General features: G+C 39.7%; 1 protein-coding gene across 4 annotated transcripts in view; it reads right to left on the bottom strand.

The window, feature by feature from the left end:
• The window catches only part of MGAT5 (alpha-1,6-mannosylglycoprotein 6-beta-N-acetylglucosaminyltransferase), a 251,743-nt gene that overhangs the window by 137,157 nt on the left and 88,840 nt on the right, over positions 1 to 25,746 (bottom strand). For all 4 annotated transcript variants that reach the window (XM_043505031.1, XM_043505030.1, XM_043505033.1 and 1 more), the window contains 2 exons: positions 6,955 to 7,031; positions 5,094 to 5,183 (listed from right to left, as the gene is read on the bottom strand). In XM_043505031.1, the coding sequence (XP_043360966.1) occupies positions 5,094 to 5,183; positions 6,955 to 7,031 (167 nt within the window). The remainder of the gene's footprint in view (positions 1 to 5,093; positions 5,184 to 6,954; positions 7,032 to 25,746) is intronic.

Here is a 25,746-nt window from a genome sequence, read left to right as displayed (position 1 = left end):
TATATTTTGTAACAAATGCCATTGAAATCATTATGATTTTCCACAAACAAAATTGGTTCTGTCAAAAATGTTCCAACCAGGTCTAAATCCTAGCTGTGCCTCTAAGCTGCCGGGTGACTTTGGGCAAGTCACTTCACCTTCCTGCTCCGGTTTCATGGTCTAAAGTGAAGAGTGATATGCAGGTATTTTTATAAAGCGTTTTGAGATCTATAAATACAAACCATATTACTACTGAAGGGGGCTTCATGGAAGCAGTGCATTCTGAGGAAAGATCTAAAAAGGTACACACTTGTCATAGTAGATTATAGAGGCTGTTAGAGAACAAGGGGAGAATATACCCAGGTCTAATACATATATGTTTTGTCATTTCCAAAATACTGTCACATGCATAATCGATTATATAGTGATCTTTAAGGTGGAATTGAAAAAACCTTGAAAAAGCAATGTTTTTTTCCTGCTACATTTTAATATTTTAAGGTGGCTGCCCTCTTCCCTCTACCCATCATTCAGAGTTCTGTAGCCAAATTTATCATTCAGCTTTTCACTCGTATCATAAACCATCAATTCTCCATCATGGCCCACTTTGACAAATTACTCTGTACAACTCCATTTCCAAGTTATCTTTAGCAGCCAACACAGCTCATAAATCCAAACCATTGTAGTGGTTATTAGAATTTCATTTCATGCTTGCATTCACAAACATTTAAGCTTTCAACCTTTGCTGTTGGGCATTAATCATGGGATTAAGTATGCTGAATTTGAACTCAAGGTTAATAGCATGTTCAACCAATATTAGTTTTACATTCTCCCTGTCAAGGGAGAACTCTAAAAAGCAAAGACCTTTCTGTCAGTTCCTCCCTAAATACAAAAACAAATTGATGAGTAAAGAACTGTTCTTCTGTTACACTATGAAGCAAAAAATCACACAAATTCATCAGTATTACTTAAAAAGTCATTTGAAATAAAAATCTGCAAACAGCCTAAATCCTTGTCAATCACTTAACCTCCTAAGCTACCATAGTAATTACAATGGAAGCAACATGTACAAATTGATATTAGAAATATATGTTGTCTGGTACAAGACTGATTGAACAAATCTCTTTTAGTGTAAGGAAAAATAAATTAATTTTCCAAAATATTTCAGGTAGCAGAAAAGCCTGTTTATAAAAATAGAGGGAAGTTAAACATATCTAAAATTATATATTTGCATAAACTTTTTGATAGTGGCTTACACTCATAATGGGTTAATTATGTAATTCGTAAATGATTCTGTTATATTCTACCTTATATTCCTGGCATCTATAAATGTATAGTTACCTAATGAACCTTAGCCACCTCACCTACCATTTAGGTTATATGCACATTCATCCTTCCAGATGTGAAAGGCTGAAAAATAAGATTTGCCCTCCCCCCCCAAGAACACATGCTGCATAAAACCCATCTTGCTTCATACCCAATACAATAGCTTAATATTTTACTTATTAACCGTATCTTATTTGAAAGCAATGATTCACCAAGACATATTTGAGTCACAAATTATTGAACTCAATGCAGGGGTAATTAGGTGAAGTTCTATGGCATGTGCTGTATATGAGGTCAGACAAGATGGTCTAATGGCCTTAAAATCTATGAAAGTGTTTCCAATGAGGTGTGATGGTCCAGGGCTGGCCATCTGACCCGAACTACATTTGTACTATAAACTACAATGAGTTTCATAGTCTATGTATGTCAAAGAGTATGCTCTTCGACAAAGCTAGGAAATGCTGTAAGATCTGCAGGGGTTAGAGACTATTAATGTACTATACTAAAAGACTTGAAGAAAACTGCTTGTTGTAGCATTACACAGGAGGGTAAGAGATCTCTCATAAGTACCAAAAAGTGTTAACAAGATATAAAAATATTACCTTAATGAATTGTGATGCAAAAGATTTGTATAACATTTAATACTGGAGGTAATTAAATTCGCCATGGTATCTGCAGCCTCTCTCATTTCAAGTGTATATACACACACACACACACACACACACACATATATATACACACACACACACACACAATGGAAAAAATCATACACTGCAAGTTACTCACATTGACTAACACTACTTTAAAGTCTTTAAAAGGGGCATAAATAAAGACAAACCAACATATGTTGAGATATTTGGAAAGTTGTAATGGAACAGGGAACCTTGGAAATAGTTTAAGATAAGAAGTGTGTACCAAAAAGAGGAAATAGACAAGGACCAGAATGATACATAATAAAAGGTATAATTGCCCCTATATTATAGGTAGGGTTGCGATTTAGTCATGCAGGTCATGGAAGTCATGGAATCTGACTTCCAAAGACCTCCGTGACTTCAGCCTGCAATGGCTGGGAGCTGCAGGGTCACCCCCAGAGCTTGGAGCCGCCAACGGAGGACCCTGAAGCTCCGAGTCCCCAGGGACTGTGGGGTCCCCTGGAGCTCCCAGTCTGCCCGCAGCTACCCAGGCTCCCTATTTTGTCATGGATATTTTTAATAAAAGTCAGGGACAGGTCATGGGCTTCCATGAATTTTTCATTATTGTCCGTGACCTGTTTGTGACTTTTACTAAAAATACCCATGACAAAAACTTAGCCTTAATCATAGGGGAAGTAAGACCATCTGAAGACTGCACACAGTCTGTCACAGAATTACAGGGAAGGTGTTCTGCAGCTGATGGTAACTGTATGCTTCTCTGAATATGTGCTGTCTTTACTAAGTGTAAATCCATCCAAAGCTGACTCATCTAAGGTTTGTTATCAAACTAATCCAGCCTAAAGAGAACACCTCTCACTAAACAATCTCAGTTAAAATTGTTATCAATGATTGCTTATCAATTAATTAGTCATTGATTACTGACAAATTATTGATCACTGATTATTGATTACCAACAATGTTATAATGGCTCACAAATTAAACATGAGCCAACTGTATGATGCAGTTGCAAAAGAGGCTAGCGCCATTCTGGGGTGTATTAACTCAAGTGTAATAAGCAAGGGCTGGTCTACACTAAAACTATAAATTGACCTAAATTATCTTATGCTTCTCAGGGAGGTGGAGTACAGAAATCAACGGGAGAGCGCTCTGCCATTGATTTTAGCTTGTCTTCACCAGACCCGCTAAATTGACAACTCTGCATTGATTGCAGCAGTGCCAATTTAGCTGTTAAGCATAGACAAGCCTAAGACAAAGGTAATCATCCTACTCTACTCAGCATCAGTGAGGCCTCAGCTAGGAAACTGTTCAGTTTTGGGCACCCAACTTTAAGAAAGATGTGGACAAATTGGAGAGAGTCCAGAGGAGAGCAAGAAAAATGATCAGAGGTTTAGAAAAGCTGACCAACGCAAAAAGGTTAAAAAGTTGGGCACATTTAGTCTTGAGCAAAGATGACTGAAAGGGGACTGGATACATTACATTCAAACACATTAAGAGCTTTTATAAAGAGGAAGGTGATCAATTTTTCTTCGTGGTCACTAAAGGTAGGATAAGAATTAATTGACTTAATCTGCAGCAAGGCAGATTTTGGTTACCTATTAGGAAAAGCTTTTTAATTATAAGCATAATTAAATATTGGAATAGGTTATCAAAGGAGGTTGTAGAATCCCCATCACTGGAGTTTTTTAAGAATAGATTTGATAAACACCTGTCAGGGATGTTCAAGGTATACATGTCCTGCCTCAGAAGATGTAGTTGACCTCTTGAGGTCCCTTCCAGCTCTATATTTCTCTCAGCAGATCTGAAAGCTCTTTACAAGCATGAATGATTGAGGCTCACAAATGCCCCTTTGAGGTAGGCAGCTCATTTTATAGATAGGGAATGCGAGATAGAGAGAGATCACGTGACTTGCCGAAGGCCACACAAGAAGTCAGAGCTAGAAATGGAACTTTGCCTGCCACACAGTGTTTTGGCCAGCAAATTATACCTGCCTTCCAGAAGTGCAGCAAAGAGTGGTAACAACATGGGAGGAAAAAACAAGCTGGAGACAAAAGTAATAAAAGAAAGCCATAAGTTCAATGCAAAAAAGAAAAAAAACCCCAAAACCCCCCAAAACAAACAAACAAACAAGCAAACCTAAAACAAAAAACAAAACTTTAAAAGAGAAAAACAAAAAAAACCCAAGCACTCAAGAAACCTTGGCTTACAAGATGAAGGCGATACCTAACACTTGTAATGTAGTATAAAGGAGGAGAGAACAACTGAATTCCACAAGGAGAAAACCCTTGAAAGCATTTCATTAATTAATCTTCATCTGTTCATTTCTGGAAATGTTAGCCTTTTTACCACATCACTGCCTAGAATCATTAGAGAGCTGTTAATAATTGGCAGATTTAATAGAGAACAATGACATTAATCGAATTCAGAAAGTATGAAAGGCCAAAGACTTGACAGAGTCATCCTAGAGAATTTTGGTGGAAGCTGCAAACTGAATTTGAGGTGGTGCTGGGCTCTGGCTCTCTCCAGGTATTGCTTCTGGTACACCTTCCACTAACTCACCTGGGCTGCATGAGAGCAACGAGATGAGACTTGCAATGAATTTTCAGGACCTCCAGCAAAAACTGTCTCTTTGAGCAAAGACTGAGTTTCAACTGTAGAGAATACATTACAAAAATAGTTGTGCTTCCCAGGAAGTCACACCCCTTAGTTTTACAATCTAAGTATTCTCTGGGTTTGCAAAAGCCTTTTCCAAATCTCCCAGAATCCACTGCTTCAGAAATCTGTATTGGAAACTAGGGGATAGATATCAAGAGGGCTATGAACCTACAACAGCTGATTAAAGCACCATGTTTGGAGTAAATTACAGATGAAACCAGATGGCTAGTGTGGACTCATTGCACAGTTGCTGCTTACATCAATACAATCCCACTGGTATTGTAACAGTACAATTCTCTAAGGCAGATATACCTAGGGAGCTCTAAATACTAGCAACACCCTTTCGAATCATTTTAGTTTCTATCTCCTCACAGAACTCCTGTTAAAGATCTGTTCTCCTTTTCCCACATGAATTGTACAAGTAATTATCCATAAATACTGAGACATTTTTGTAGGTTTCATACACTTGAAGACAGACTTACTGACCTCACTGAGGTAAATAAAAAAGGAGCACGTAGACCCATCCACACCGTAACTTGCATAACATGGATCCGATCGCCACATATCTTTCATCCACTGAAACAAAACAAAAATAGCCAGTCTGTTAGGTTTAAGGCTTGTGTGTATCTGTTAACATTAAAAAGCCACGTTTTCATCAGAACTCAATTTGGGAGGGGGAAAGCTACGTCAATAGATGAAACAAAATTAAAATCAGTAGTGACAGAAGCTGTGGAAACCATACCGCAGACTATAAGAAATGAGTTGATTATCTCTAAGCCACTAATGCTAGGTCACTACACGCGGTGACCATGGATGACTATATTAAGCGCTAACTGGCGGCCAGATAAGAACAGAGACAAAACTTTAAAAGAGAAAAACCAAAAAAACCCAAGCACTCAAGATACCTTGGCTTACAAGATAAAGGAGATACCTAACTCTTGTAATGTAGTATATAGGAGGAGAGAGACAGAGACTGAATGGAGACTTGCATACTATTTCCAGGTCAAGATAGAGGCGTGCTGGTGGCATGACGTTGCTTACCTTGCCTCTGAACATGTTGCACTTGTTCTGTGGTCAAATAGATCACTTCAGTCCCCAGTGCTATCAGTCTGGCGTCTTTGCACAAGCAAAGAATTCACTTAAAAAAAAAATCTTTTAATGAAGAACTATCTAGAACTAGCTGTCCTGGCAAAGTCATCAGAAAAAGTAACTAAAAATAAATTGTTCTTCAGGACTATAAATTAGCAATTTAGCATTCAAATGACAAATTGTTTAGCAGTTTTGCAACCAGTTCGTCCATGTTGTTCAAAACTGAAGTCACTGAGCTCATTAAGGCCAGGGAAAGTTTGATTTTTTTTAAAGTGAATTTACAATAAATATCAATATTTATTTCCAAGTACCTTTATTGATTTAGTAGAAAATTTTAAAAAATCTCAGATTCCAAGGATATAATCAAAATATATATCACATCTGAAACCATTTCAGAAACAAATTTTTATATTTCAGAATCATTTTTATGAATGAAGCAAGAGGAATTTACTTTTTTTTTAAAATCACTAATCAGTTTCATTGGCCCTTCAAGTTACAATTTAAAAAAAAATTCTACCAGAAAATATGTATTACTGACATTTTTCAATATTTTTGTGTTGAGTAAGAAATGGACAGTTTTCAGTATTTGCTAATTAAAATATATATAAACGGCCAACAACAAAGTAGGCACTTCAGAGATATGGCAAGGACCTTAGCCCAATGGGTTTACTATCTATGGTTCCGGTTGTGCACAGAGTTCAATGGGATTATTCATGTGTATATGATTATTCACATACCTAAACTTGTGAAGGACTAGGGCCTAAATATTTTTTGAATTTCATCTGATGTGTAGTCAAACTATTAAGGGACAGGTTTCAGAGTAGCAGCCGTGTTAGTCTGTATTCGCAAAAAGAAAAGGAGTACTTGTGGCACCGATGAAGTGAGCTGTAGCTCACGAAAGCTTATGCTCAGATAAATTTGTTAGTCTCTAAAGTGCCACAAGTACTCCTTTTCTTTTTATTAAGGGACAGAATACCAATACACAGCAAGCCTCCCAAGTACTAGAGGACTCTGTTTTATCCCATGCCTTAACAAGGGACATCATCCATTTTCTTCCAGCAGTAATACTACAATGGCTTCAGGTAAGGAGTCCCATAATGGCATGTAATATTCTGTACTTGTCTTCTGTGAATTCTGGTCGTTAATCTCAGTTGCTTAGATCTATAAATCTACAACTGTTTCAGCAATGGCCTCTTTCAACAAATGGGATTTTAAAAACATAACATGTATGCAGAGATTAACAGAAGACCACACTTACCTTTATTTTGCCCTCGCAGTGAGGGAAGCCATCCATAGGAGGCAATTCACACTGTTCCTGGGCTCCATTAATGAGATCTGAAGAGAAAAACCAACGGAACATAACTGTAATATTGATTTACACTTTTGGCAGACATACTAAATCCATCCCTTTGAACTTCTGAACCACCATCCAAACTCACTAAAGAAAGAATATGGCAGTCTCTGTGGCAGCAGTAAATGGATAAACTGCAAGTTTTAGTGTCAGTAACAATAATGCTGATGCACAAAGTAATTTTTAAAACTCCTGTTTAATTTTAAACTAAGTAAGCACCTTTCAAAATAATATTTGGACAACAGTAATAAACAGCAGAAAGTTTGGTATGGAATTAAATTGTTTTTCAGGTTACAACAATGGAGAAAAAAATAAAAATTTGATTCTTACCAGATGGTACTTGGCAGTCAAAAGTACTAAGTCAAAAGAGTACCATTAAGGCAACTTTGGAGCCGTGTACAGACTGCATGCGGGGTGGGTGGTGGGGGGAACAGCTTGATCCGGAAGAGAGACGGACAGCAGCAGGGCTGATACAGGCAGCTTGGGGTCCGGGGGAGAGCCTGGGGCTTGTTCTGCCACTCATTGTCCTTTCCCAGCCACTTGTTCCTGTCCCTGAGCAACCAAGGAGAGCAGCAAAAGAGGAGCCGCTCTGGCTGCCTGCTCAGCTGTTGCCCCAGGACTGTACACTGTAGCTGCCAGAAGACACCCCTGCAGTCTTCCCCCAGCTCAGCCAGATGTGACATCTCAGCTGAGCTGTTGGAAGCATGATGTGGCTGCCAAATGCAGGAGTGTCACTTAGATGTGTGCCACGTGGCAGCCCTGTCAATGGTGTTATGAAGTACTCAAATACCTTTCAGAGACAGCAGTGGTTTCCTAACCATCCAACAGTAGCTATGTTCAGAATAAGAACCTTGTAGAAGCCTAACACCCTTCCAACAAACTTCCGTTATCATCTCATTCATATTACTCCCTCTTTGGCGGCGGGGGTGGGGGTGGAGGATCAGCATTCACGTCGCACTCCCTATCAGGACCCGGCCCAGGGAAGCTAATGATCCAAACAGTTGTGTATAAGCTATGACGAAGATTCCCCCTCTCTACTGAAACTCACTTACTGTATCAGAGTAGCAGCCGTGTTAGTCTGTATTCGCAAAAAGAAAAGGAGTACCCGTGGCACCTTAGAGACTAACAAATTTATTAGAGCATAAGCTTTCGTGAGCTACAGCTCACTTCATCGGATGCATTTGGTGGAAAAAGCAGAGGAGAGATTTATACACACACACACACACACACACACACACACACACACACACACACACACACACACACACAGAGAACATGAAACAATGGGTTTATCATACACACTGTAAAGGAGAGTGATCACTTAAGATAAGCCATCACCAGCAGCAGGGGGGGGGAAAGGAGGAAAACCTTTCATGGTGACAAGCAAGGTAGGCTAATTCCAGCAGTTAACAAGAATATCAGAAAGAAAAGGAGTACTTGTGGCACCTTAGAGAGTAACAAATTTATTAGAGCATAAGCTTTCGTGAGCTACAGCTCACTTCATCGGATGCATTGAATACATTGTATACATACAATGCATCCGATGAAGTGAGCTGTAGCTCACGAAAGCTTATGCTCTAATAAATTTGTTACTCTCTAAGGTGCCACAAGTACTCCTTTTCTTTTTGCGAATACAGACTAACACGGCTGCTACTCTGAAACCTAAGAATATCAGAGGAACAGTGGGGGGTGGGGTGGGAGGGAGAAATACCATGGGGAAATAGTTTTACTTTGTGTAATGACTCATCCATTCCCAGTCTCTATTCAAGCCTAAGTTAATTGTATCCAGTTTGCAAATTAATTCCAATTCAGCAGTCTCTCGTTGGAGTCTGTTTTTGAAGCTTTTTTGTTGAAGTATAGCCACTCTTAGGTCTGTGATCGAGTGACCAGAGAGATTGAAGTGTTCTCCAACTGGTTTTTGAATGTTATAATTCTTGACGTCTGATTTGTGTCCATTCATTCTTTTACGTAGAGACTGTCCAGTTTGGCCAATGTACATGGCAGAGGGGCATTGCTGGCACATGATGGCATATATCACATTGGTAGATGCGCAGGTGAACGAGCCTCTGATAGTGTGGCTGATGTGATTAGGCCCTATGATGGTATCCCCTGAATAGATATGTGGACAGAGTTGGCAACGGGCTTTGTTGCAAGGATAGGTTCCTGGGATAGTGGTTCTGTTGTGTGGTGTGTGGTTGCTGGTGAGTATTTGCTTCAGATTGGGGGGCTGTCTGTAAGCAAGGACTGGTCTGTCTCCCAAGATCTGTGAGAGTGATGGGTCATCCTTCAGGATAGGTTGTAGATCCTTGATGATGCGTTGGAGAGGTTTTAGTTGGGGGCTGAAGGTGATGGCTAGTGGCGTTCTGTTGTTTTCTTTGTTGGGCCTGTCCTGTAGTAGGTGACTTCTGGGTACTCTTCTGGCTCTGTCAATCTGTTTCTTCACTTCAGCAGGTGGGTATTGTAGTTGTAGGAATGCATGATAGAGATCTTGTAGGTGTTTGTCTCTGTCTGAGGGGTTGGAGCAAATGCGGTTATATCGTAGCGCTTGGCTGTAGACAATGGATCGAGTGGTATGATCTGGATGAAAGCTAGAGGCATGTAGGTAGGAATAGCGGTCAGTAGGTTTCCGATATAGGGTGGTGTTTATGTGACCATCGCTTATTAGCACCGTAGTGTCCAGGAAGTGGATCTCTTGTGAGGACTGGTCCAGGCTGAGGTTGATGGTGGGATGGAAATTGTTGAAATCATGGTGGAATTCCTCAAGAGCTTCTTTTCCATGGGTCCAGATGATGAAGATGTCATCAATGTAGCGCAAGTAGAGTAGGGGCATTAGGGGACGAGAGCTGAGGAAGCGTTGTTCTAAGTCAGCCATAAAAATGTTGGCATACTGTGGGGCCATGCGGGTACCCATCGCAGTGCCGCTGATTTGAAGGTATACATTGTCACCAAATGTGAAATAGTTATGGGTCAGGACAAAGTCACAAAGTTCAGCCACCAGGTTAGCCGTGACAGTATCGGGGATACTGTTCCTGACGGCTTGTAGCCCATCTTTGTGTGGAATGTTGGTGTAGAGGGCTTCTACATCCATAGTGGCTAGGATGGTGTTTTTAGGAAGATCACCAATGGACTGTAGTTTCCTCAGGAAATCGGTGGTGTCTCGAAGATAGCTGGGAGTGCTGGTAACGAAGGGCCTGAGGAGGGAGTCGACATAGCCAGACAATCCTGCTGTCAGGGTGCCAATGCCTGAGATGATGGGGCGTCCAGGATTTCCAGGTTTATGGATCTTGGGTAGCAGATAGAATACCCCAGGTCGGGGCTCCAGGGGTGTGTCTGTGCGGATTTGTTCTTGTGCTTTTTCAGGGAGTTCCTTGAGCAAATGCTGTAGTTTCTTTTGGTAACTCTCAGTGGGATCAGAGGGTAATGGCTTGTAGAAAGTGGTGTTGCAGAGCTGCCTAGTAGCCTCTTGTTCATACTCCGACCTATTCATGATGACGACAGCACCTCCTTTGTCAGCCTTTTTGATTATGATGTCAGAGTTGTTTCTGAGGCTGTGGACGGCACTGTGTTCTGCATGGCTGAGGTTATGGGGTAAGCGATGCTGCTTTTCCACAATTTCAGCTCGTGCACGTCGGCGGAAGCAGTCTATGTGCCACGGGTACTCCTTTTCTTTTCATTTACTGTAGTAATACCAAGAGAAAATATGTTTCAGAGTAGCAGCCGTGTTAGTCTGTATTCGCAAAAAAGAAAAGGAGTACTTGTGGCACCTTAGAGACTAACAAATTTATTTGAGCATAAGCTTTTGTGAGCTACAGCTCACTTCATCGGATGCATTCAGTGGAAAATACAGTGGGGAGATTTATATACATAAACAGAGAACATGAAACAATGGGTTTTATCATACACACTGTAAGGAGAGTAATCACTTAAGATGAGCTATTACCAGCAGGAAGGGGGGGGGGGCGGAAGGAGGAAAGCCTTGTGTGATGATAATCAAGGTGGGCCATTTCCAGCAGTTAACAAGAACTTCTGAGGAACAGTGGGGGGAGAAATAACATGGGGAAATAGTTCTACTTTATATAATGACCCATCCATTCCCAGTCTTTATTCAAGCCTAAGTTAATTATATCCAGTTTGCAAATTAATTCCAATTCAGCAGTCTCTCGTTGGAGTATGTTTTTGAAGATTTTTTGTTGAAGGATAACCACTCTTAGGTCTGTAATTGTGTGACCGGAGAGATTGAAGTGTTCTCCGACTGGTTTTTGAATGTTATAATTCTTGACGTCTGATTTGTGTCCATTTATTCTTTCACGTAGAGACTGTCCAGTTTGACCAATGTACATGGCAGAGGGGCATTGCTGGCACATGATGGCATATATCACATTGGTAGATGCGCAGGTGAACGAGCCTCTGATAGTGTGGCTGATGTGATTAGGTCCTATGATGGTGTCCCCTGAATAGATATGTGGGCAGAGTTGGCAACGGGCTTTGTTGCAAGGATAGGTTCCTGGGTTAGTGGTTCTGTTGTGTGGTGTGTGGTTGCAGGTAAGTATTTTCTTCAGGTTGGGGGGCTGTCTGTAAGCAAGGACTGGCCTGTCTCCCAAGATCTGTGAGAGTGATTGGTTGTCCTTCAGGATAGGTTGTAGATCCTTGATGATGCATTGGAGAGGTTTTAGTTGGGGGCTGAAGGTGATGGCTAGTGGTGTTCTGTTATTTTCTTTGTTGGGCCTGTCCTGTAGTAGGTAACTTCTGGGTACTCTTCTGGTTCTGTCAATCTGTTTCTTCACTTCAGCAGGTGGGTATTGTAGGATACAATTAACTTAGGCTTGAATAGGGACCGGGAGTGGATGAGTCATTACATAAAGTAAAACTATTTCCCCATGTTATTTCTCCCCCCACCCCACCCTACCCCACCCCACCCCCCACTGTTCCTCAGACTTCTTGTTAACTGCTGGAAATGGCCCACCTTGATTATCACCACAAAAGGTTTTCCTCCTTCCTGCTGTTAATAGCTCATCTTAAGTGATCACTCTCCTTACAGTGTGTATGCTAAAACCCATTGTTTCATGTTCTCTGTGTGTGTGTATATAAATCTCCCCACTGTATTTTCCACCGAATGCATCCGATGAAGTGAGCTTTAGCTAAAAAAACTTTATGCTCAAATAAATTGGTTAGTCTCTAAGGTGCCACAAGTACTCCTTTTCTTTTTGCGAATACAGACTAACACCGCTGCTACTCTGAAACATGTATAAATGTTCCTAATACAATTGAAATTGTTGTGGGACTTTAGGTAGGTTGAATATAATAACCCAAGTTAAATTTTATCTAGGATACAGTGGTTAATACTTTTCCTCCTTCCAAAAACTGCCACAATATATTTAAAGGATTACAAGTGGGTAAAATATGGGTTTTGTAAAATCAGATAGGCATTACCTCCTTCAGCAGGATATATTATTGCACCAACCTCTAACTTTTGACTCAAAAAGATGAGTGCCACCATCTCGTATACTCAGGATGTTTTTCCTTTGTAACCAAGAGATCCCAATTTTGATACAAGAAAGAAACTGTTTAGATAAACAACTTTTTACAGGTCATTTTCCATTCAGGCCCATGAGCATGTAATTTAGTGATGGAAAATCTATGCAGAATAATGGTTCTCCTGAGAAGTTCTCACTGAATTAGTCGACAAATTATGTATTGAAAGAGACGTACTGAACTTGGCGTCACTAATTAGCTTTTAAATTTTCTAAAACTACAGTCAAAATGTCAACCATTCATTCCAAATTAACGAAAGTCAAAACCTGATTTATTTAGCATTAGAGAAATAATGGAGCACAGTTTCTCTATATTTTAAGGGGTTTTTTTCCTTTCAAATAATGACACACTCATATGAGTACATTGCAACTGGAAGTTATAATGAGTACAATATCAAAACTGGAATGTTTTTTGGAAAAGTATCTTTCTGTGGGGAAGAAGGTTGTATTTCTTTTAGAGGTACATTCCCATCTAGAATTTCAGTGCGGGTACTCACTGAATAGATGTGCTCATTCAATATGCTTCTGTTGGAGAACTTATAATATTGTCAAGCTCAAACATTCAAAATTAATGAGCCAGGCCCTAGCAAAATCATGAGATTTCAATATTGCACAGCATTACACACTTAAAGGAGTTAGAACTAGTTTAAGTTTAAAACTTCACAGTTTTAGATGGTCAGGATTAAGGCAGAAAATGGACTAGCCATTCAACATATGTATTTTTAAAATAAACACTTCTGCTTTCAGCAACCAATGAGGAATTCTAAACAAGAGTGAATGAGTGAGAGCCTCAGAGTGGTGGGACATGACTTTAGCAGCGGTGGCTTTTTTTGATAGAAGAAAAAGGCGAGAGGCAGAAAGGCGAGAGAGCAGATTTCTACATACTATAGATATCATTTTTCCTTGTCTGTCTCAAGTCCCTGAACTCCTACTACTGAAGGAAGAACAGCAGGTATATAAATATCCTACAAAGATAAATACTGAAGATTACCACCACTCAATACTTTTGAAGATTGAAGGCCATTTTAAATGGACATTCATGCAGTATTCCAGGGTACCTCTGGGAAAGTACATGAAGAGCAAAGAAATGATGCACTATTTTTAATCTGCCATGACAAAATGTCAGCATTTATTCTGCAGTGCTCCAATTCATATTTCTGGCTACTATAATCACAAGCAGAATTAAAGCAAAGTAGTAGGCAAGCAGTGAAAATTTGTGTTTAGAGAATGAAAGAAATGCAAACCTAGGGAAACAGCACTGATGGTGATCGCATTTCCAGTCCCTTTCCTCTACTCTTCCTTTTTCTGCTGGCAACTTATCTGAATTGTTTGTACATCCCTAGATTTTATTTATATTTTACATCCAATTCCAACTGACTGCACAAACACCTACTGGCAAGGGCTGAAGAGAAAACCTGAAGGTTGTTCTAATGCTAAAATCAGCAAACATTTGGGAGTTATTGCTTAAAAAGTCTTTTTTTGTCTTCATGAACTCTATGTACTGTTTGTGCATCCCCTGCAAGAACAAAATGTCAAGATGTGTCATCTCTAAATTTAAACTATAGGAACTAATTTATAGGCATGGAGTGGGTGGGGGGAATAAACAAATAGAAAAAGACTTCATATAGCAACAGAAAATACTACAGTGATGACAGGGTCTCCCATGTGAAAGATTTGAAAGAACAGTAATTTTTAGTTAGAACAGTACAAGGAAAATAAATGGTGTATATAAAGGGCCATTTAGGTGCTCCCTCTTTGCCCTTTCCCATAATACAAAACAAGAGGATAGGATAACACACACAAACACACACACACACAGCCCTCCCTTATTGGCTAGGTGAAAAACAATAAGAATTATTACTCATCCTCCTGTTTCTGAGTATAAATTAATCACCTGCTGAGGTCAAGGAAGAAATGTAAACATCCAGTCATGTAAAATTGTCAAAGACAAAGGACAGATACTTCTGCATCAGACAGATGTTACATCACTGAAGGGGTATTGTGAAGCCGTATAACAGAAGTTAGGTAGAGTAGAGGAGGTCTGCTTCCATCTGTCACTTTTTGTAGATGTCACACCATGGCAGCAGACCAATTGTGGCACTTGTTAAAAGCTGTCCAAGATGAGCACCCCAACTAGCTGACAGGATGCCCCAGAACTATCCAGTGAGGTGTGACCTCAGCTCTTGCCCCACTGTCACATGCCCACTGCAAAGGCTTGTGTGTTTCATACACAAAGCACAATGATTTAAAAGGAAATAATCAGCTTTAAAAAAATGTGTCGTGAACATTTTTTATTTGCTATTAGAAACACCTAGAACCACCAACTGGATTTACAGAAAAAAATATTTCTGCTTTTCCCCCAGTACCTTTGTGCATCTGACATCTTTATAGCATTCTGTGTATGTTTCACTACTGTTTCGCTGTCCACAGTCAGGTTCCCTTTTTATTTGTGTGGACCTTTCACACTGGCACTGAAGGAAAAAACACCACAAAAATTGTCAAGGGAACAGGATAGTAGGTGACAAACTTTTTTAAAAAGGAATGGACTTCAAGTTTATTGTGTGTTCATTAACACATTAACCAGTATGTATTGGCTGTGCAAGTGTTTACAGTGAGTGCATTTAGGAAGTTCATTCCAGATTTGGAGATATTACCATTTTAAGGATACTCTGTATCCTTAAAATAGGAATACGGGCAGAAATGGGTGATATCTGTAGGTGCAGAATGAACGTTTTAAATGTAGCCATTGCACAGTTATGAGAAAGATCCAACTTGAAAGGGACTACATTTAAGGTTAAAATTAAGATTCACACTGCTTAAGCATGTGTCATGTTTGAGAACCATGATCTACTTTAGCCTATGTCCTACAGCAAGTAATCAAAATGGCATTCATCAAAGAGAGTTTAACCTTAACTCTGAATATTCATGCTTTTCATGGTTTAAATCAAGCCCTTCATGTTATCTTAATTTTCTTAGTTTAACTTCCTTAAAGATTTACAATAGGTTTTTTTTTTTTCTTTTTGAATGCCAGGTGGAGAGGAAGTGGCTTTCACTCAAAATTAGATGTTGTAAGTAGTTATGCAATAAAGCAAAAAACCACAAAGACAGAATTGGACATTAATAGGAATCTTGTTTTCATACCCAGAACACTCTTTCCTACCACAGCTGTTTCACCTTTTCATGTTCTCTGTATGTATAAATATCTTCTTACTATATGTTCCATTCTATGCATCCCGTGAAGGGGGCTGTAGCCCACAAAAGCTTATGCTCAAATAAATGTGTTAGTCTCTAAGGTGCCACAAATCCTCCTGTTCTTTTTGCGGATACAGACTAACACGGCTGCTACTCTGAAACCTGTCATAAAGGTACAGGTTGTGTCAGAGTCCTGGGAATAAATGGAAAGGTTTTGGTGTACAATACTCAAAAAATGGACAGAATATTTCCCTTTTCAATTTACATGCCAGAACCATGGTAAATCACGGAAGGTCATAAATGTAGATAAGAGGAAAAATCATGCAGCACTTAGTTTTTCTGATTCTTCCTTAGCTTAATATTATTTGAAGTAGAAGACAACTCTGTAAATATCTTTAGTTTACATGTAAAGGCACAAAGTACCTGAAGTTCCAGATGTCAGTCCTTTGTCTTGAACAGACTGTAAAATCAGCCCAAGCTTTCCCGTTCAGTTTTGCTTAACATTAAAGATCTTGCACAGTAGCTGCATTGATAATCTTTCAAAACAGAAGACACTTTTTATTGGTTTGAGAAATATTTTCTATCATTTAAGTTGGGGATGCCACTGGAATCAATAAACTCTCAAAATGGAAGAAACTTTAAAAGCGTATAGTATCATATTTGAGGGCTCCAAGCATTTTAAATTTAGTTAAAAGTCAAGTGTCCTTTTTAAACTCCGATTTACAGATGTACATCTTTGTCAGGGCCTGCAATACAAAATCAGAGTACTTGACCTACAGTAATGTGTTGCAGCCACCTATGGGGCTGTTACTGCATGGTCCAAAGCACAACTATACTAAGGAACTAATTTTGCTGGTCTTAATTAATCATGTAAGACAGATTTCGCTGTATTTCATTAACATTAATAACTAGCAATATATGTAGACTCTGCCTTAGAAATGTGTGAGCTCTGCAGATAAAGTGCTCATAGTGGGCGTACCCATTCTCTCAATTTTCATATTTTCCATATCATAGATAGTAATAGCGATATATATTCTAGAAACAATGCACTATTGCAAGGAATGTACATTGAATTGTGTCTATATAAGTAGTATAGACATGCAATTGAATCAAGTTATTTAATAAAAATGAATAGTTAAAGCCAAGTACTCTACTTAAAGAGCAAAATTGCTAAAAAAAAATAAATGAAAAGCAGCCATGGAACCATGGAAATAGTCATACCAGAACAAACACCAATGATCCCTCTAACCCCCATGAGAGTGGCCAATGCTGGATGTGTCACAGATTATTTGAAAATCTCCACAAATTACTGTAAATTGTACAAAAAAGTTTCTTTCCATGTCCATCTGACAATTATTATTCTCTGAAGCTTGAGGCTCAATAGACCCTTTAACTTTTTATGCTAGTATAAATATTGATATTATTCCGATATCCTGTGACAATGAGTTGCATAGGTTAAATCGTAAGTGATGTTAGAAAGTATTTCCTTTTGACATATTTCATTTTATTGAGTGTTTTCTTGTTCTTGTATTATTACCAGGAAACAGTAAAGGAACTTCTGGTTGGCCTTCTCTACTCTATTTTGTATATACCTCTAGCTTTTTCTTATTCTTCTCAGTTACTAACCAAATAGTCCTATTTTTAAATTTAATTTATGAGTCCTCTCTGTCTTTCTCCTTCAAGCCTCATTTCTGATGCCCTTCTCTGTTTCTGTTTCTGTTCTGAAGTTGGCGGTCATGTGACTAAAAGTGTATATTACATTCAAGTTGAGGCTACATCCGTATAATGGTATTATAATTTTTGTCTAGTATCATCCCTTTTCAAATACAGCCTCTTAATTCACATTTGCCTTCCATACCTGAAAAGGTTTCTTTAAAGAAAGATTTACAGCTTGATCTGAAAGCACTATCAGGAATAGCAGTAATGAGTTAAGAGTTAAAAACATTCCAAAATGTAAAAATATTTTCTAAAACTTCAGAAACTTCAGTTGCAAAGCATTAATATGATTTTAGAAAGACTAAACTTTTTCAGTACTGGTCCCCCCTCATCACACCTGCTGTGCTGCCATCTTCCATTAACATACCACTGAATTCAGTTCAATGTTAGGAGAGTTCAAGTAGCAGTCAAGTAGCTAATGAAAATGCAGCCCAAGGGACCATTTACAGCTCCCTTCAGCATTTCCATACAGAACCATCAGGCTACCATGAAACAATCAAGCTTGCAATTGTCTGAATCTCTGTGATTCTATTAATGTCCTGTATCAGGTAGAATGACAAGAGGCAAGCAGAATACAAAATAGAAACGACTGCTTTGTATCAAAGAAAATGCAGAATTAGATGATTATGGGCCAAGCAACTGGATCATGGGAAGGTCATGACAGTGACTGAACTTTAAATTCACACACACAAAAAAATCAGTCCTGGCAATGTATTACTCTAAGAAAGCTGTAGTCCAGAGACTTGATTCACAAATTGCTGTGTCATTTACTATGTCAAAGATCCAAATATGGGGTCCTACTCTGGCCCATCAGAACAAAAATTTTTATTCAGATTTTTTTAAGTTACACATGGAGAATTTGTTGCAAGTACCATCTAGCCTAACTAAGTTCCAACTAAATCCTTCCTGGATACTAGACGAGCAAGATGATATACAATACAAGCATGAACTAGCATTATTCCTTTAGGAATTATGCAGAATTCAACTTATAACATAGACCTTGTTAACAGAATAATTCATCTTAATGAGCAGTGGATTTGCTTTGCATCAGATAAATAGTCAAAAAAAAGTATTTTACTTCTCAAAGGAGAAAGGCAGAAGACCATTCTTGAAGATTATCATCTTCACAAACTAAAAATCTGTTACATATATATCAGAGTTCATTGGAAAGGTATCCATGGAAACAATTAGCTAGTTATGAAGTCCTTCTAGAGCAGAGATCTCAAACTCGAATCACCAGGAGGGCCACATGAGGACTCGTACGTTGGCCCAAGGGCTGCTGCCCCTGCTCCCCACTCCATCCCTGCCAGGTGCAGCAGGGGGCTCAGGGCAGGGAGTTGGGGTATGGGGTGCAGGAGAGGTTCGGGTTCCAGCCCGGCGCCGCTTACCTTGAGTGGCTCCGGGGTGGCAGGGGCGACACCGAGGCCAGGGTAGGCTCCCTGCCTGCCCTAGTCCTGGCCCTGGCCCCATACCGCTCCGCTCCAGGAAGCAGTGGGCATCCTGTCCATGTGGCCCCGAGAGGAGGGGAAGCAGAGAACTCCGTGAGCTGTTCTTGCCTGTGGGTACCTCCCCCAAAGCTCCCATTGACCGCACTTCCCCATTCCCGGCCAATGGGAGCTTCAGGGGAGGTAACCACAGGCAAGAACAGCTCACGGAGTTCTCTGCTTCCCCTCCCCTCGGGGCTGCAGGGAAGTGGTGCGGGGCCCTCAGCACCACGGGGTTGGCAAATCCGCGGGCCGGATCCAAAGCCCTGAGGGGCCGAATCTGGCCTGGGGCCATAGCTTGCCCACCCCTGGCCTGGAGGTAGGCTGGGGACGCGATGTGCGGGGGAAGGGATGGGGGGGCATGGGGAGCTTGGCGGGCCGCAGGGAAGAACCCTGCGGGCCGCGTGTTTGAAACCCCTGTTCTAGAGCATGATCTCTTTCTCCCTCATGTGTCAGGCTAACCTCTGCAGATGAACCACACAAGAATATTAACTCAACCACTACCACCCTAGTTTGCTTCATCATAGCAACATTAAAAACAGCCTGCAGCATTACAGACTTGTCAACCCGCCTTACTACAGTATATACAAAGAATGGCAGATGCCTGACCGACATCCAAAGCATCATCTCTGAGGTGACAAATAAATGCTGTCATCAGGAGGGGCTTTAAAGGAGTAACTTGTTTGCATGAGGATCAGTTCATAGTAGGAAAAACAAAACTAGATGAAACTACAAGAGAAGAAACAAACACAATATTAAAAAATGAGAGAGGGAGGGAAGGAGGAAGAAACAGAATAAAAAAAAATGTGTACTGCTATATTCTGTACTAGCAAAAGGCTACATGTCAAAAGGTACACCCAGCAGTCCAACCTAGAGATGATGAAGGCAGAAAAACAAACATGATGTGATGTTCTGTACCTCGGGGGAAACACCCTATATCCCCATGTTCATCTTTATAAAATGACTGTGTGGTATCCAAAGTTTGTCATGTCGGGTGTCTTTGGAAGGCTCATGATGCACTGAGCATTGTTGTTATAACAATGTTATAGTAATAGTTGTTACAGTAATGTTATAGTCCTCATGGTTTAAAACAAGCCCAGGCAAAAACTGTCCAAGAGCAAGGGGCAGTTCACACCTCGTCAGGGCATGTATGGGACAAACCTCCTGAGGTCTCTTCCAATCCTAATATTCTGTGATTCTAATCCAGCCTCACAGGAACAAAGGACACTGGCCTAGGCAGCAACAAAGGATCTGTTGTACTCTTGAGTGAGTCACTCCCCTTCTTTTGGTCAGTTTGGGACTACGATGAGGTAATGCTCACCTGACTCTGAGGGGAAGAGGGGGCGTGCAAAGCCAAGAGAGAAGAACATGATAAAAGGGAGAGACTTTTGCCATGCCCTTCCTCTCTCCTCCACCTCCATCTACAGACGTCACCACCAAGCAACTGAAGCACTGATCAAAGGGGAGAGCCTGGCTGAAGGGCAACCAGCCAGCCTGTGGTAAAAAGCATCTAAGTTTGTAAGGACACTGAAAGTGTTAAAATCAGCTTAGAATGTGTTTCGCTTTTATTTCATTTGAACAAATCTGATTTTTTGTGCTTTGACTTCTAGTCACTTAAAATCTTTCTGTAGTTAATAAATGTGTTTGTTTACTCTACCTGAAGCAGTGCATTTGGTTTGAAGTGTGTCAGAGACTCGCCTTGGGATAAGAAGCCTGGTGCATATTACTTTCTTTGTTAAATTGACGAACTCATATAAGCTTGTAGCATCCAGCAGGCATAACTGGACACTGCAAGACGGAGGTTCCTAGGGTTGTGTCTGGGAACGGAGATATTGTCTAGTGTCATTCAGTTGCACAATCCAAGCAGCTTACATGCCAGAGGCTGTGCGTGAACAGCCCAGGAGTAGGGGTTCTCACAGCAGAGCAGGGTAAGACTGGCTCCCAGAGCCAAGGATTGGAGTGACCTAGTGGATCACCGGTCCAGATAACACCAGGGGATCATCACAGTGGGGTCTGCATCTCAGAGGTAAGAATGCACTCATTTGAACAACTCAACTTAATTTACATTGCCACTAAGCAGGAATTAAAACAGATGAATCCAGTAAGAATAAAGGTTGTGACCTATTGACTTCTGATGAACTTGTATCCTTCAAATGAGGGTGCAGACACAGCCCTAGTCAAATCCTCAGTGTTTCCCCGTGCCAACAAGCATCTCTTCCAGCTTATCTGGAATGAGTTTATGAGAGCTGGCCTTCTTCCAGGTCCCTCCATCTGCCAGAGCTGGAAATGCAATCCATCACCCTACAGAGATCAATCACCAGTGTTGTCACAGTAGCTAGTACTGAGTATTATACCACGCCAGAAACCCAACAGAGATGAAGAGGTCCAAGAAATCAGAGGAGTCAGAAACTACAGAAGTCAACCTGCCACCAGCTTCTCAATACCCCTCTTCCCCTTTCATGTGGTGAGGTAACTGGTGAGAGGACTATTGCCAAATGCTCACTTCTGAGGCAAGGACTAAGTTATAGCATATTTAAGTACCTCCAGCAATTTACTCCTCTTCAAGCAGGCATTAACAATTCTCATAAGTAATGGGACTACCTTCACCACCACTAGTTTCCACCAGCCAAGAATTATTTAAGAATCCCTCTGCCAGTGCTTCCTTTGTTACCATGTTCAGAAACCCATAGCCCCTTCCACCCGATCATGTAACCCGTTACATAGTAATAGAGTTTAAAGAGAGGACAGTCTGGACCAAAACTCAAAATTCTGAATATCCAAGAACTTCAGATATAGAACTTCTAAATTCGCTGCTCATGTTATCTAATATTTTACACAATCTGATCTTGGGGCCGGATTCCGAAAGTTCAGATATTTGTTGTCTCCACAAGACATGACAAAAATCATATGCATTTTACTAGTGCAATGTAGAAAACAAGAGAGGTAAGCTGGGTATCACTGATGAAGACTTGAGTGACTAGAGAAGATATTAATCCTAAGTAGCAACCAGAAAGATGAATACCACAGGATAGCCAGAAAGAATGGTAATTGGAAAGCGATTTTAAGAGACCATCAGAGGGTCAAGCAGCTTGAAATAATTTTATTTACCTTTTACAGGGGACAACCGCATTGAGGCAACTGATGTTTTATTATCAAGATGTGTATTGAACAAATCCTTCCAAGGCCTCTATTCTTTCCTGCTAGGTTTCTCACAATCTCATGAAGTTTGAAAAGACTTTTAAAATTAAGAAATTAGCAATTAGTTAATTTATCATTAAAATTAGTTAATTTATCATTCATTATGCTGCATGTCTCAAAAATGTATTTTCTGTAGCGTTGTATGGCTGTACAGATAAACCTAGAAACAAACATACAACTCTAGGATAAACCTAGGTATGCCGTACATGTTCATTTCGAAAAAGTTCACCCACACAAATTATGTGAAACATTTAATTTTTATACTAGGTAGTTTAGCTGTCTATATCTGATAAGGCAAACAGAAGTGCAGTTAAAAATCTTCGGCAAATATGAGATACTTTCACTCTCTCTGCTCCAACTATCAATGTCCTTAATCTGATGTAAATGGAAGAGAGCTCTGCAATCCACAAATGTAATCAATACAAGTGTCCATGACTAAAAGTAAGACAAACTATACAGATGGAAAGCTTCACAAAAGGAGATTAATTTCACTGGCTTGACTTTTGGGGTTAGTCCACCTTTCTTGTATTATGTGATCTACCTAGATCATATGATTCTTTTCTGTACTTGGCATAATCCTTTTGTCTATGTATTTAATGAAGAATCAGCATTTGTACTTTAAAATAAAAACTTCTACTTTTTTATGTTCAAATGGCATGTATTTATGCAGTATTTTAATGTTCCACTTTGGCACTGAACTACTGAGAGAAAGAGGAAATAGCAGCATTACATTTTTTAAAAAGTGTTCCCTAAATAGTTACATACACACACACACACCACTGCCATAAAACCACTGCACCTTCTCATGATACCAGTGAATTTGCCCTATTATGTGATCCCATTTTAAAATTAAGTTTTATAAAGCATACTGGTTTTTTCTTCTTGTGATCAGAACCAATATCCAAGTGCTAATGAAAAAGGGCAAATGAAATATATCAAATGAGGGGAAGGAAGTTATCATTTTTAACCGAAAATACTTAATCACTCCTGTTGCATAAAGCCTCCACTCAATCCAGTAGAATGCGATTGTAAGATTTGTAACTTTTCAGTCATTGCTAGATCATTAAGTTCTGTAACCTTTTGCAAACTGTGTAACTTTTAGTCATTGTTAGCATAGCCTTTTAAATTTTATATCTTTTGCAAGCTTTGTAACCTTTTCAGTTACCACTTGTATAACCCCCAAGCGTTGTAACATTTCATCACGTGATCAGGGAGAGTATGAACAAGGGAGTGTGTGGGGGAGATGAGGGAGTGTGAACAAGGGAGTGTATGTGGGACTGGGCGGAGAGGAACTGCAAGGAGAAAAGAGCCCGGAGACAGGTGTGTCTGATGTAATCTGCCCTGAGAAAGCAATCATGGGGTGCTGTAAAGGAAAGAAGAACCTGGTATGCATGAAAGGAACAACGTCTGGGAATGCTTCTCGGTGATAGACACAGAAGGAAAAACTCAGTGTATGTGACAGGAACCACCCAGTTCCAGCAAAAAGAAGAAGGGATGCACACAAGCCCCCTGCTTCTTGACCTGCTTGCCGGCCTGGATCCTTGACCGCAGGCGGACACACCAGATCTACAATGCTTCGACTTCCTCTGCTGTCTCCGGTAACTCTCCACCTGCATGAGTGTGTGGGTCCATGAGGGTATGAAGGCGATGAATGTGTGCGTGCATGAATAAGATCCATCCCTTTTCTGTTTCATCCAATAGTGGCATTTAATAAAACCAATATAAGTGTAACCCTGGACTGGTTTCTAGGGAAACTGAGGTAACAACTCCTATACTTGCTCAGGTATCACAACTGTACATATTAATCTCAATATACAAAAATCAGTAAAACAGACTGACATTTTGATTGAAGAAATAAAATAATACAGATCCCAACATTGTTAATCTCTCTGCTACATATTATAGATTAAAGAACAGATGTCAATTGTATATGTTGTAGTCTCCTTTGTGACCGGACCTTATGCCTGCATGGAGCTCCACTTACTTCAATGAATTACATTGCACAGGAGAAGGGATCTACCTGCATGGGTCAGATTCCAGGATTAAGGCCTTAATTTACTGTGACAGTCTAAGTGGATACCATCTGCATAGCATACCAGTGAAGCCAGACTGCTGCATTGCTCAACATTAAAAAAAAAAAAAAAGCGAATTCAGCATTTTATAATTATTTTTTGAATTATAAATGTTTCAGTCTGCTGAAATTTAACTTACCTCAAGAGCTCAAAAGCAGCATCAAAATAATATATTAAATAGAACTTAAAATAATATTAATAAATCATTAACTATTGTGGTGATGTGGTCTCAAGAGATACCTATAATAGTCTAGACTGAAAATGTTGAAATTACTATTGTTCTTGTTAGTTACTCTAACAGCAGGATTTCATGAACTGTCTGTCCAAAGCTGTCACAGACACTGTAGTACAGAAAACAGAAAAATGGTAAACCTTGTGTGTTTACTTTCTTGTAATTACCCAGCATGGAAATAGCTGAATAACCAAAAGATTCCAAAGATAATATATTACAAAGAAAGCAATGGAAATATCTTTATTTTTGGAGCTAATAGGTACATATTTAGGGCTGCTGATTAACCACAGTTAACTCGTGATTAACTCAAAAAATTAACTGCAATTAAAAAAATTAATCACGATTAATGCCTCTGTTAAACAATAGAATACAAATTGAAATGTATTAAATATTTTGGATGTGTTTCTGCATTTTTAAATATATTGATTTCTATTACAACACAGAATATAAAGTGTACAGTGCTCACTTTATATTATTTTTATTACAAATATTTGCACTATAAAAATGAAACAAAAGAAATAGTATTTTTCAGTTCATCTCATACAAGTACTGTAGTGCAATCCCTTTATCGTGAAAGTGTAACTTACAAATGTAGGTTTCAGAGTAGCAGCCGTGTTAGTCTGTATTCGCAAAAAGAAAAGGAATACTCACTTCATCGGATGCATTTGGTGGAAAAAAAAAAACTTTTTTTTTTTTTTTTTTTGCATTTTCCACCAAATGCATCCGATGAAGTGAGCTGTAGCTCACGAAAGCTTATGCTCTAATGAATTTGTTAGTCTCTAAGGTGCCACAAGTACTCCTTTTCTTTTTACAAATGTAGGGGGGTTTTTTGTTATATAACTGCACTCAAAAACAAAACAATGTAAAACTTTAGAGCCTTGAGTCCTACTTCTTGTTCAACCAATTGCTAAGACAAACATGTTTATTTACATTTACGGGAGTTACTGCTGCCCACGTCTTGTTTACAATGTCACCTGAAGGTGAGAACGGGCGATCACATGGCACCTTTGTAGCTGGCGTTGCAAGGTATTTGTATGCCAGATATGCTAAACATTCATATGCCCCTTCATGCTTTGGCCACCATTCCAGAGGACATGCGTCCATGCTGATGATGCTCGTTAAAAAAATAATGCGTCCATTAAATTTGTGACTGTACTCCTTGGGGGAGAACTGTATGTCTCCTGTTCTGTTTGTCCCATATTCTGCCATATATTTCACATTATAGCAGTCTGGGATGATGACCCAGCACATGTTTGTTTTAAGAATACTTTCAC

This window comes from Dermochelys coriacea, chromosome 11 (genome assembly GCF_009764565.3).
Source record: "Dermochelys coriacea isolate rDerCor1 chromosome 11, rDerCor1.pri.v4, whole genome shotgun sequence".
Lineage (NCBI taxonomy): Eukaryota > Metazoa > Chordata > Testudines > Dermochelyidae > Dermochelys > Dermochelys coriacea.
The sequence above is the reverse complement of the archived record's forward strand: the minus strand, read 5'-3'. Positions and strand labels throughout refer to the sequence as shown.